The sequence below is a fragment of the Dendrobates tinctorius genome, unplaced genomic scaffold (assembly GCF_039654945.1).
Source record: "Dendrobates tinctorius isolate UK_male_01 unplaced genomic scaffold, ASM3965494v1 ptg000143l, whole genome shotgun sequence".
NCBI lineage: Eukaryota > Metazoa > Chordata > Amphibia > Anura > Dendrobatidae > Dendrobates > Dendrobates tinctorius.
Window position 1 is genome coordinate 1,566,963 of NW_027361810.1, and position 14,355 is coordinate 1,581,317.

At 45.6% G+C, this 14,355-nt stretch overlaps 1 protein-coding gene across 1 annotated transcript; it reads right to left on the reverse strand.

The window, feature by feature from the left end:
- Positions 1–412: 412 nt before the first annotated feature.
- Positions 413–14,293, reverse strand: EAF2 (ELL associated factor 2). Its single transcript, XM_073545297.1, has 6 exons — positions 14,071–14,293; positions 11,137–11,231; positions 4,002–4,138; positions 3,550–3,695; positions 2,066–2,284; positions 413–781 (listed from the first exon to the last, which is right to left on the reverse strand). Exons 1-6 carry the CDS (start codon positions 14,171–14,173, stop codon positions 735–737), a joined length of 747 nt encoding a protein of 248 aa, XP_073401398.1. The 5' UTR covers positions 14,174–14,293; the 3' UTR covers positions 413–734.
- Positions 14,294–14,355: the final 62 nt, after the last annotated feature.

Consider the following 14,355-nt stretch of genomic DNA (forward strand, 5'->3'; position numbering starts at 1 on the left):
GGGAAACAATCAGCAAGTCGCCCACTGGGAAAGTTACAGAACGTCACATTAAACAAGAACTCAGCCTTACAAGGGCTCTGGAGAAACGAAACAAGAACCAACATCTACACACCTCCAGTACCAGCGCCGCCACTCCCTGGAGCGCGACACTATACCCCCATCAGAGTCCAGTAAGGGCACATCCTGTGACTGCTGCAGACAGTGATTGACTGCAGCCTTCACCTGCCAACTGAGTGGAAAATACCAGCTGTCAATGCCAGGAGAAGGGTAAAGGTTTTTTTCTTACAAAAATTTGGGCCCCAAAACGGACGTATAGTAGTGGAGAACCCCTTACATGACAATAACCAGACGCCGGCCCTTTATTTTGCTCTGTTCACACTTCTCAGGACGCCACAAAGTAAGAAGGTCGAGGTGACGAGCAGAAGATAATCTGGACTTTATTGCACTTTGGTTCTTTTCCAGTTAGAAAAATAAACACTGTTTTAACCCTTGTCATGATGGAGGACGGGGGCTGCGCCGGCCCACCAGGGTCTATTACTTCACAGTCAAAAAGGAGAAATAAAACGGCAGCAATACTCTGGTCCTTGAGTGATAAGAGGCAGCGATTGGAGGAGGCGGCCGGTGCGGACGATCCCTTCCAGACACGACACGGAGGTCCGATCACAGCGATCCTCTCGGTCATTGTGAGCTAGTGCAAAACAAAAGCTGGAGGAGCGAAGCGTCAGCTCCGGGGCTCAGTCATCGCTGTCACTGCCGGACTCGCTCAGTTGCAGGTCGTTCCCTGAAAAACAAAGCGAGAAATGTAGAGAAATCCCATTCATCAGGTGAGGAGAGAACAGCTGCAGTGAAAAGCACAGATGAACAATTAGAAGGAAACTCATTGGGCCCATTATGGGCTCCTCCACAAAAGCCTGAACACTGGGGCAATAATCTTATGTAAAGGCAGCACCGGCCCTGTGATGTGAAGGGGGCAAGCCCGAGTCTGGGGCAGATAGCCCTCCGCTGCAGGGTGCGGCCTCTACAACCTCGCTGGAGATAAGGCGACAAATTGTAATGACACCGCAGGAAACCTCGCCGACTGGTCTCTCAGCATCTGACATTTACACAGATGTTCAAGAGGCTCAGAGAGGACACCAAAGACCGGAGCGTAGTACAAACCGAGCCAGGGTGCAGCGCCGCGGAAGACAAAACGCAAAAAAGTGCAAAAAGGTGGAAAACAGGAAGCAGCTCTGAATGCAAAACATTTCACATCAGCCATCACATGGGCAGAACAGGCGGACGGGCAATTTATGGCTGCAAAAAACAGGGCACTACCTAAACTCAGCCCAAAAAAGGGGCCTCGGACCCTGGTGAGGAGCTTGGCACAACACTATAGACCACCGACGGGCACCCTCCATATCTTCGCCCTAACAACTATCGCTCCTGGCCCCCCCGGACAGGCTCGTCTGTCCCCCAGCTTGTGTTCCATAACAGAAGGATTGAGTGTTAACGATTCACCATGCTGTACCCTCTTATCTATGACACCATCTCTCGGGAGACCCCATACACATTGATACAAGTGGATGATGGACATATGGAGACGAGCCTTTTACTAATCATCGTGCCATACAGACATACCGGAGACTTCCAGAAGAGCAAACACTCGCTCATCGAGTTATGGATGATTCTTAGAGGAATAAAAAAGTCCCCATTCTCGGCAGCACATTGCTGCGTATAAACCGGATGCGCTGCCGATAACCCGATGCTACAGGGGACAATCAATGCATCAGTCACCGCTCTGCTCCCAGCACTTTCTGTAGGTAAATGACCAGCATAGAGCCAATGGGCAATTCCTGCCGCCCAGCCACTAATGTGTCCATGGAGCATATGTGGGGGGCTCCCACCTCCGGTACGTGCGGTGCTGCCCCGACACTCCCAATGGGCAGGTCTGGTTGATATTAGACAAGTGCGGACATCGTCCACGGCTCTCCCTCCCCAGTGTATCATGCACCACCAGGTGGCACTTCTGCCTATGTGACCTGGAGGCGCTCCCCCACATACTGATGTCCGTGCCGGGGACACATACTCAGGGTGCTCATCAGCTGCTTGCTGCCATCCAGAGGATTATTACTCCCACTCTCCACGCTGGATGAGGATTGCGGCACTTGGGAGGCCGAGTGTGAAGATTTGTTCTCCTCGTCGTCGCTGGAGCTGTCCTCACTGCTGGAGGACGACGAACTCTTGGACTCGGATGAACTGTCGGAGCTGCTCATCTGCTCAATGACGCTGGCCTCCGCCATCAGCTCTGCAGAAAGATGGAAGGTAAGATGAAACGTTCCTACCCCGCCGGGATCAACAGCAGCAGGAGTCAGGACGTGACCCTGCCCCGCCATCCCCTCAGCTATTTTATAAAAAGCATTAAACGGGTGGTCCGAAGACCAAAGTAATTTCCTACTAAATCTTTTTTTCTAATATACTCGCATTAATAATTCCCAATCTTTCCCTAACGACTAACTAGTATACTTTTTTTTTTTTACCCTACTTGCTTTTTGATGACGCTTCCCCACTGCATGCTGGGATACTCAAATGAAGCATCAGTGGGTAGAGGCTGCGATCATTGCCCCAGCCTCTGTCTTCCTAAACCATGCATCAATGACCGCACCCAGGCTGGGTGACTGCCAGCGCGCTGTGCACAATGACAGTGCACTCTCTGATGCTGGCTCAGACCTGCAGTAACAAGCCGGCACCAGAGCGCACTGTCACTGTGCATTTTAAAGTTACTCAGCGTACAGTAACCAGCGATGACCTCAGAAGTGACATCACTAGTTTCTGCACACCTGGTACTCTGACACTGCTCTGGTGCCGGCTCATTACTGCTGATCTGAGCCGACAACAGAGAGCGCACTGTCATTGTGCACATAGCCCAGCGCACAGGGACTCACCCAAGCCCCTGAAGTGAGCATGCACGGAGATTCTCAAACCAAGCATTATCAGAAAGGAAGTAGGGTACAAAATAAAGGCAGTTACATCGTGTGGTGAGGGAAGGACACAATTATTAATTCAAGTGTATTATAAAATGATTTATCTAGTCGCATTTAATTTTATTCAGGAGGAAAATTAATTTGGACTTAGGACCACCAGTAAAATCCACTCAAAATGTTGTATATTAATTCACATTGAACTTCTAAATGCATAAACACAGCCAATATCATACCCAATAAACAGACAGACACTGACAGTTATTCTCACTGTCTGACACCACTAGGGGGCTCCCTGTATAGTGATCCTACCAGCTCCCAATGAGCTCATTAGCTACTAAATGTATGCAGGAAGCTCTCCCTAGTGGTGGCTGTAGACAGGATCTTATCATGTATCTCTGTATACAGGGAGCTCCCCCTAGTGGTAACTGCAGACAGGATCTTATGTATCTCTGTATACAGGGAGCTCCCCCTAGTGGTGGTTGCAGGCTCTAATAACTTTTTTACATAACTCAAAGCTTATAAAAGTTACTGAAGCTGGATGTGCAGCTTTGCAAAATATTAAGCAGCACAGATTTATGAGTCAATGTACCTCGTTCTATGTCATCTATTGGAGATGTGGGGGATAGTTTTCCTAGAGGGGAGGAGGTTTTGCCGCTGGTTGGAGTCTTGCTTGCATTTCTCATCTGTTGCTGCTGCTGCTCAATACGAGACTGGATCTTACTACTTCCTTCAGCTCTGTAATCAAAGATCAAATATAAGATGGAGGCAAACTATCTAAATATTATATTAACGTGAATTGCAGCAGGAATCATATCCTAGGGATCCCCTTATTACTGAATTAAGACCTCCAATAGATGCAGACTTTACTGCAATCAACGGAGCTCAGCTGAAAGAGAAAAAAGAACATCTGACATCTCCACAACCTGCAGAAAAGAACATAAAGGTACTATTTTACAGCCAATCAAGAAACCACAAAAGGTGAAAAAGCAAAAGCAGCGGACGAGGGGGAAATACAGAAAACACAAAGATCTGACACCGCACCTGATCTTCTTCACACTGATATTACTGTTCAGCTTCTCCAAGCGACACTCGCCAGTGTCATGATTTACTATCAGGATACATTCCCGCAGGTACGGACGCTTAGAGCCTTTAAATACTGTAATGGGAGTGGTGGATCCCTGAAAACACGGGGGCAAAACATCAGTAACAAACAGAAACATCATCAGCACAGGACAAAACTGATGTAATACTGCCCCCTATGTACAAAAATATAACCACTATAATACTGCTCCTATGTACAAGAATATAACTACTATAATACTGTCCCTATGTACAAAGATATAACTACTATAATACTGCCCCCTATGTACAAGAATATAACTACTATAATACTGTCCCTATGTACAAGAATATAACTACTATAATACTGTCCCTATGTACAAGAATATAACTACTATAATACTGTCCCTATGTACAAGAATATAACTACTATAATACTGCTCCCTATGTACAAGAATATAACTACTATAATACTGCCCCTATGTACAAGAATATAACTACTATAATATTGCCTCCTATGTACAAGAATATAACTACTATAATACTGCCCCTATGTACAAGAATATAACTACTATAATACTGCTCCCTATGTACAAGAATATAACTACTGTAATACTGCTCCCATGTACAAGAATATAACTACTATAATACTGCCCCTATGCACAAGAATATAACTACTATAATACTGCCCCTATGTACAAGAATATAACTACTATAATACTGCTCCTATATACAAGAATATAACTACTATAATACTGCCCCTATGTACAAGAATATAACTACTAAAATACTGCTCCCTATGTACAAGAATATAACTACTATAATACTGCCCCCTATGTACAAGAATATAACTACTATAATACTGCTCCTATATACAAGAATATAACTACTATAATACTGCCCCCTAAGTACAAGAATATAACTACTATAATAATGCCCCCTATGTACAAGAATATAACTACTATAATACTGTCCCTATGTACAAGAATATAACTACTATAATACTGCCCCCTATGTACAAGAATATAACTACTAAAATACTGCTCCCTATGTACAAGAATATAACTACTATAATACTGCCCCCTATGTACAAGAATATAACTACTATAATACTGCCCCCTATGTACAAGAATATAACTACTATAATACTGTCCCTATGTACAAGAATATAACTACTATAATACTGTCCCTATGTACAAGAATATAACTACTATAATACTGCCCCCTATGTACAAGAATATAACTACTATAATACTGCTCCTATATACAAGAATATAACTACTATAATACTGCCCCCTATATACAAGAATATAACTACTATAATACTGCCCCCTATGTACAAGAATATAACTACTAAAATACTGCTCCCTATGTACAAGAATATAACTACTATAATACTGCCCCCTATGTACAAGAATATAACTACTATAATACTGCCCCCTATGTACAAGAATATAACTACTATAATACTGACCCTATGTACAAGAATATAACTACTATAATACTGCCCCTATGTACAAGAATATAACTACTATAATACTGCCCCCTATGTACAAGAATATAACTACTATAATACTGACCCTATCTACAAGAATATAACTACTATAATACTGCCCCCTATGTACAAGAATATAACTACTATAATACTGCTCCTATATACAAGAATATAACTACTATATTACTGCCTCTATGTACAAGAATATAACTACTAAAATACTGTTCCCTATGTACAAGAATATAACTACTATAATACTGTCCCTATGTACAAGAATATAACTACTATAATACTGCCCCTATGTACAAGAATATAACTACTAAAATACTGCTCCCTATGTAAAAGAATATAACTACTATAATACTGCTCCTGTTGAGAGGAACAGAGGCCGCTATCTGCAGACCGGATATAACTTCAAGAGAAATGTGTTGTCTTCCAGGTGCAAAAATTAAAGATGTGTCTGACAGGAGATCAGGACTCTTCAGACCTACAGATGACTACCCATTCCTGCTACTACATGTGGGGACAAATGACACTGAAAGAAACGACCTGGAAACCATCTGCAGAGACTTTGAAGACTTAGGCAAGAAAGTGAAAGAACTGGGAGCGCAGGTGGTCTTCTCTTCCATCCTCCCAGTGGATGGCCATGGAACAAGGAGGTGGAATAAGATTCTGCAGGTGAACAACTGGCTACGTCGATGGTGCCGTCAGCAACGATTTGGATTTCTGGATCACGGAGTGAACTACTTATACGATGGACTACTTGCTAGAGATGGGGTGCACCTTACGAAGACTGGAAAGCATGTATTTGGAAGTCGCCTTGCTACACTTGTAAGGAGAGCTTTAAACTAGAACAACATGGGAAGGGAAGCAAAAGACCAGAAAAAGCCATACACCTGACAAATGCTATTGAGTACTCTGCTATTAGAAGTGGAAAGGAAGAACAAAGACGAAAGAATCTAATTAATAAAAATATTGGAGAAAGAGAAACCAATCACAAACTAAAATGTTTCTATACTAATGCACAAAGCATGGGCAACAAACAAGGAGAATTGGAACTACTAACACAGGAAAAGAAATATGATGTCATTGGAATCACTGAAACTTGGTGGGACGATACACATGATTGGAATACAAGACTAGAAGGATACAACTTATTTGCAAGAAACAGACTTGATAAACGAGGAGGAGGTATCACATTGTATGTTAGAAACGCGTATATCTGCACAGAGATTGAAGCTTCAGAGACTGGGAGTTCTGTGGAAACTGTTTGGGTAAGAATACAAGGACAGAACAATGGAAAGGACACCATTGTAGGCATTTACTACAGGCCGCCTGTGCAAGCTGAAGATATGGATGAACTCTTTATGCATCAAATGGCCAAGTTCTCCAAAAAATATGACATAGTTGTCATGGGAGATTTCAACTATCCAGACATTTGTTGGGAATCTCTCTCAGGCAAAACTAACAGGTCAAGGAAATTCTTATCCTCTCTTGCTGACAACTTTATCTTCCAAAAGGTAGGGGAGAAAACAAGGGGAACTGCTACCTTGGATCTAATCCTTATAAACAGGGAGGAAATGGTTGAGGAGGTAAAAGTGGCTGGGACCCTAGGAGGTAGCGACCGTGCTATTTTAGAATTTTGGATAACTAGAGGCGGAAGACCTTTGAAGACTCAGACGTCAAGGTTAGATTTCAGAAAGGCAGATTTTAAGGGATTCAGAAAGAGAATTGGAGGGATCCAATGGCTGGATATCCTTAAAGACAAAAATGTCCAGGAAGGATGGGAAATCTTGAAAAATGAAATTCTCAAAGCACAGTTGTTAACAATTCCGAAAAGAGGGAAGAATAGGAAGCAGTTAAGGAAACCAGGATGGATGAACACAGAACTTAAGCACATACTAAAAAGGAAGAAAAAAATGTTTATAAAATGGAAAGAGGGAGGCATATCTAAAGAAGAATATAAAGCTGTCTGCAGAACCTGCAGGGCACAGATCAGATTAACTAAAGCTGAAAATGAATTGAGGCTTGCAAGAGATGTCAAAAGCAATAATAAAGGATTTTGGGGATATGTCAAAAGTAAAAGAAAAGTCAAAGATGCTATAGGATTTTTACAGGATGAAAATGATGAAATGGTAAGACAGGATGTTGAGAAGGCTGAACTTTTAAATTCCTATTTTGCATCTGTTTTCTCTCAGAAAGGAAATGTAACATCAACTGTTATTCACTGTCCTATTAAGGGAATAGAAGAATCCAGGATATCTATAAACAGAAAGATAGTGAGGAAACACTTAGCTAGCCTAAATGAATTCAAGTCTCCAGGTCCAGATGAATTACACCCCAGAGTACTGAAGGAGATAGCAGAAGAAATTTTTGAACCCCTCTCTATAATCTTTGAAAATTCTTGGAGAACAGGAGAAGTGCCAGAAGACTGGAGAAGAGCAAATGTTGTTCCTATCTTCAAAAAGGGGAAGAAGGTGGACCCAGGCAACTATAGGCCGGTGAGTCTGACTTCTATACCAGGAAAGATCTTTGAACAAATTATTAAACAACATGTATGTCAATACCTGGATAAGAATGAAGTGATTAAACAGAGTCAGCATGGGTTTGTAACTAATAAGTCATGTCAGACTAACTTAATTTCCTTCTATGACGGTATCACTGATTGGGTGGATCAAGGAAATGCTGTAGATATAGTATATCTTGACTTCAGCAAAGCATTTGACAAAGTCTCTCATACAATCCTTATTGAAAAAATGATTAAGTATGGAATGGACAAGGCAACTGTTAGGTGGATTCATAACTGGCTTAGTGATCGGACCCAAAGAGTGGTCGTAAATGGCTGCACATCCAGTTGGAAGAATGTCTCAAGTGGGGTACCACAGGGCTCTGTCCTGGGCCCTGTATTGTTCAACATCTTTATCAACGATTTAGATGAAGGAATTGAGGGTAAACTGATTAAATTTGCTGATGACACAAAGCTAGGAGGGATAGCTAATACTAGAGAAGAGAGAGAGAGGATTCAAAAAGATATAAATAAACTGGAGAAGTGGGCAGCAACTAACAGAATGGTTTTTAACAGGGAGAAATGCAAAGTACTACATCTGGGCAATAAAAATGGAAAAAGCATATATAGAATGGGAGGAATAGGGCTAAGTGACAGCACATGTGAAAAAGACTTGGGTATACTAATAGATCACAGACTGAATATGAGTCAACAGTGTGATGCAGCAGCAAAAAAGGCAAATGCAATTCTAGGATGTATTAACAGAAGCATACAGTCTAGATCACGTGAAGTCATTATTTCCCTCTACTCCTCTTTGGTCAGACCTCATCTGGAATATTGTGTCCAGTTTTGGGCACCACATTTTAAAAAAGACATCAACAAACTGGAGCAAGTTCAGAAAAGAGCGACCAGAATGGTGATCGGTCTGCAAACCCTGTCTTATGAGGAAAGGTTGCAGGATTTGGGAATGTTTAGTTTGCAAAAGAGAAGACTGAGAGGAGACTTAATAGCTGTCTACAAATATCTAAAGGGCTGTCACATTGTAGAAGGATCAACTTTATTCTCATTTGCACAAGGAAAGACTAGAAGCAATGGGATGAAACTGAATGGGAGGAGACACAGATTAGATATTAGAAAAAACTTTTTGACAGTTAGAGTGATCAATGAGTGGAACAGGCTGCCACGAGAAGTGGTGAGTTCTCCTTCAATGGAAGTCTTCAAACAGAGGCTGGACAGACATCTGACTGGGATGATTTAGCGAATCCTGCTTTGAGCAGGGGGTTGGACCAGATGGCCCAGGAGGTCCCTTCCAACTCTACGATTCTATGATTCTCCTATGTACAAGAATATAACTACTATAATACTGCCCCTATGTACAGGAATATAACTACTATAATACTGCTCCTATGTACAAGAATATAACTCCTATAATACTGCCCCTATGTACAAGAATATAACTACTATAATACTGCCCCTATGTACAAGAATATAACCACTATAATACTGCTCGTATGTACAAGAATATAACCACTATAATACTGCTCGTATGTACAAGAATATAACTACTATAATACTGCTCCCTATGTACAAGAATATAACTACTATAATACTGCTCCCTATGTACAAGAATATAACTACTATAATACTGCTCCCTATGTACAAGAATATAACTACTATAATACTGCTCCCTATGTACAAGAATATAACTACTATAATACTGCTCCCTATGTACAAGAATATAACTACTATAATACTGCTCCCTATGTACAAGAATATAACTACTATAATACTGCTCCCTATGTACAAGAATATAACTACTATAATACTGCTCCCTATGTACAAGAATATAACTACTATAATACTGCTCCCTATGTACAAGAATATAACTACTATAATACTGCCCCCTATGTACAGGAATATAACTACTATAATACTGCCCCTATGTACAGGAATATAACTACTATAATACTGCCCCTATGTACAGGAATATAGCTACTATAATACTGCCCCTATGTACAGGAATATAGCTACTATAATACTGCCCCTATGTACAAGAATATAACTACTATAATACTGCCCCTATATACAAGAATATAACTACTATAATACTGCTCCTATGTACAAGAATATAACTACTATAATACTGCTCCTATGTACAAGAATATAACTACTATAATACTGCTCCCTATGTACAAGAATATAACTACTATAATACTGCTCCCTATGTACAAGAATATAACTACTATAATACTGCTCCTATGTACAAGAATATGACTACTATAATACTGCCCCTATATGCAAGAATATAACTACTATAATACTGCCCCCTATGTACAGGAATATAACTACTATAATACTGCCCCTATGTACAGGAATATAACTACTATAATACTGCCCCTATGTACAGGAATATAGCTACTATAATACTGCCCCTATGTACAGGAATATAGCTACTATAATACTGCCCCTATGTACAAGAATATAACTACTATAATACTGCCCCTATATACAAGAATATAACTACTATAATACTGCCCCCTATGTACAAGAATATAACTACTATAATACTGCTCCTATGTACAAGAATATAACTACTATAATACTGCCCCTATGTACAAGAATATAACTACACTACTATAATACTGCCCCTTTGTACAGGAATATAACTACTATAATACTGCCCCTATGTACAAGAATATAACTGATATAATACTGCCCCTATGTACAAGAATATAACTCCTATAATACTGCTCCTATGTACAAGAATATAACTACTATAATACTGCTCCCTATGTACAAGAATATAACTACTATAATACTGCCCCCTATGTACAAGAATATAACTACTATAATACTGCTCCTATGTACAAGAATATAACTACTATAATACTGCCCCTATGTACAAGAATATAACTACTATAATACTGCTCCCTATGTACAAGAATATAACTACTATAATACTGCTCCCTATGTACAAGAATATAACTACTATAATACTGCCCCCTATGTTCAAGAATATAACTACTATAATACTGCTCCTATGTACAAGAATATAACTACTATAATACTGCCCCCTGTATATAGTTACAGTATCTGACACTTCGCTGGACTTTTACCTCTAGATTGGGGAGGGTTATGGTCACCTGCTCCCCTTTCCCCACCACCAGGTCTCCTTCGCAGGAAGTGTCGATGGAGGCTGGCTTGAAATCATCTGGTGAAGAGAAGATGAGAACATGTCAGTGTGCAGCGGTTGTCAGGAGAGGTTACAGCAAGAGGTCACAGTATATGGGGGGGGAGGTCACAGTATACGGGGGGGGGGGGGGGAGAGACAGAGGACACAGTATACCGAATTCAGATTGCTATCACCACAGCTGAAAACAATGAGCACTGGGATCACAGTCAAGGGGGTTTTACACATAGCGATATCGCTATAACGTCACCGATTTTGTGACGTTATAGCGATATCGCTATGTGTGATACTTACCTCCGACCGGCTCCCCCGCTGTCCATCGCTGATCGCGCGAGAATGTCCGGCGCTTCCTGCTGTGACGACGAGCGACGCTGGCGGGAGGACGTCAGGATCGCTGTGTGTGAAAGGTGAGTATCGTGCGCTGTATCGCTGTGAGATCTGCCTGTGTGACAGCTCACTAGCGATCATTTAGCGATGCACCAGCGATCCTGACCGGGTCGGATCGCTGGTGCATCGCTAAATGTAAAGGGGCCTTAAGGCTAAGGGCCCCGTCACACATATCCATCCCGCTAGCGAGATCGCTGCTGAGTCACAACTTTTGTGACACAACAGCGATCTCACCAGCGAGCGGCCCCCCTGCCGGTATCGCTGTAGGAAAGCCCTGGACATTGCTTTGGTCGCTGGTCTCCCGCTGGACAGCACGCATCAATTAGAAACCCGTTGTGTACGTTAGTTACCAGCTCCCTGCATCGGCGCACTGTGCTGATCGCTGGTGAAACAGTCTGTGTGACAGCTCACCAGCGATCATCTAGCGACTCACCAGCGATCCTGACACGTTGATATCGCTGTCGGGATCGCTGGCGAGTCGCTATGTGTGACGGGGCCTTAAGTTCACACATTGGGGTTTTTGTTTTCAGGATTTTGTGCTGTTTTTTTCGCACACTGGAGCATGTCGCTTCTATCATCATTTTTACCGATTGAAATGAACGGCTCCTGAAAAAATGATTAAAAAAACCTGCACCAAATCCCCCGGTATCTGATTTTGCTGCGTTTTTTGTGCCAAACCCTGATTCTATAGAAGAGGACTTTTTCCCCACCACTAAACTTTATCTGCACAAGATCCTGCTCACACTGCTGAGTGTTTGTTACAATGTCTCAGTGCAGGAGGCAGATTGCGCTGGTGCATTTGGTCCAGACTGTTACTTGTAACGAGCCCTCAGCTGTGAGCAGTCAGTGGCTGCCAGCAGCTATTTCCGAGGCTGTCAGGTGCAGCAACACATGAGCGGGCGCACAGCTGCTTCCTGGCCATGGTCACACCGGGGATCGTGGTTCTCAGAAGCTGGCAGTGACCGGGAGACTCTCCCCCCACCGCTGCCTGGGCCGTTTATTCATCTTCTGCAGTGAAGAAAATTATCTGAGAATTTGTAATTATTTACTTGTCAGAAAACCTGTGAAAAATGCACAAAAATTGGTGACGACAGCCCCGGGCCCCCTCCCCTCCCCCCAGTGACAAGCTCCACTCCCCCCACAGCAGCTCCGGGCCCCCTCCCCTCGATAGTCCCGGGCCCCTTCGTACCTCCCCCCGGTGACAGCCCCCCTCCCCACCAACGACAGCCCCAGCCCCCTGCCGGTGACAGTCTCCCCTCCCCCACAGCAGCTCCGGGCCCCCTCCCCTCGATAGTCCCGGGCCCCTTCCTCCCTCCCCCCGGTGACAGCCCCCCTCCCCACCGATGACAGCCCCAGCCCCCTGCCGGTGACAGTCTCCCCTCCCCTCGGTAGCTCCGGGCCCCCTCCTCCCTCCCCCCGGTGACAGGCCCCCCTCCCCACCGATGACAGCCCCAGCCCCCTGCCGGTGACAGTCTCCCCTCCCCTCGGTAGCTCCGGGCCCCCTCCTCCCTCCCCCCGGTGACAGCCCCAGCCCCCTCCCGGTGACAGTCTCCCCTCCCCTCGATAGTCCCGGGCCCCTTCCTCCCTCCCCCCCGGTGACAGTCTCCCCTCCCCACCGATGACAGCCCCAGCCCCCTCCCGGTGACAGTCTCCCCTCGGTAGCTCCGGGCCCCCTCCTCCCTCCCCCCGGTGACAGGCCCCCCTCCCCACCGATGACAGCCCCAGCCCCCTGCCGGTGACAGTCTCCCCTCCCCTCGGTAGCTCCGGGCCCCCTCCTCCCTCCCCCCGGTGACAGCCCCAGCCCCCTGCCGGTGACAGTCTCCCCTCCCCTCGATAGTCCCGGGCCCCCTCCTCCCTCCCCCCGGTGACAGGCCCCCCTCCCCACCGATGACAGCCCCAGCCCCCTGCCGGTGACAGTCTCCCCTCCCCTCGGTAGCTCCGGGCCCCCTCCTCCCTCCCCCCGGTGACAGCCCCAGCCCCCTCCCGGTGACAGTCTCCCCTCCCCTCGATAGTCCCGGGCCCCTTCCTCCCTCCCCCCCGGTGACAGTCTCCCCTCCCCACCGATGACAGCCCCAGCCCCCTCCCGGTGACAGTCTCCCCTCCCCTCGGTAGCTCCGGGCCCCCTCCTCCCTCCCCCCGGTGACAGGCCCCCCTCCCCACCGATGACAGCCCCAGCCCCCTGCCGGTGACAGTCTCCCCTCCCCTCGGTAGCTCCGGGCCCCCTCCTCCCTCCCCCCGGTGACAGCCCCAGCCCCCTGCCGGTGACAGTCTCCCCTCCCCTCGATAGTCCCGGGCCCCCTCCTCCCTCCCCCCGGTGACAGGCCCCCCTCCCCACCGATGACAGCCCCAGCCCCCTGCCGGTGACAGTCTCCCCTCCCCTCGGTAGCTCCGGGCCCCCTCCTCCCTCCCCCCGGTGACAGGCTCCCCTCCCCCACAGCGGCCCCGCCAGCAGCTGTCAGCCTCCCCTCCTCACATCTGATGGTGTGGAATCCGCAGCGCGGCTGCTTCTCGAAGCTTTCCCCGAGCTTCAGCACTCGCTCCTTGGTGTCGAAGAGAGAGCAGACGGCGCCGTTCATGGTCGCGGACTCCCGGCACCAACCATGGCCTCTGCCCTCAGTCAGCCGGTTACACCGCCAGCCAGACACCGCGGGGCGGAGCCTGTCCCGCACACAACGTTCATTGGTCCCTCAGCAGCGAAGGAGCAATCTGATTCGCTGTAATTTTATAACTCCGCCTCTCTTTGGCGCCTGTAGATGAG

Coding starts and splice junctions, on each gene's coding strand:
- EAF2 (XM_073545297.1), bottom strand. CDS start 14,173: ATGAACGGCGCCGTCTGCTCTCTCTTCGACACCAAGGAGCGAGTGCTG. Junction 11,232..14,070: donor CGGATTCCACACCATCAGAT/GTGAGGAGGGGA, acceptor TCTCTTCACCAG/ATGATTTCAAGCCAGCCTCC. Junction 4,139..11,136: donor TAACCCTCCCCAATCTAGAG/GTAAAAGTCCAG, acceptor CCGTGTTTTCAG/GGATCCACCACTCCCATTAC.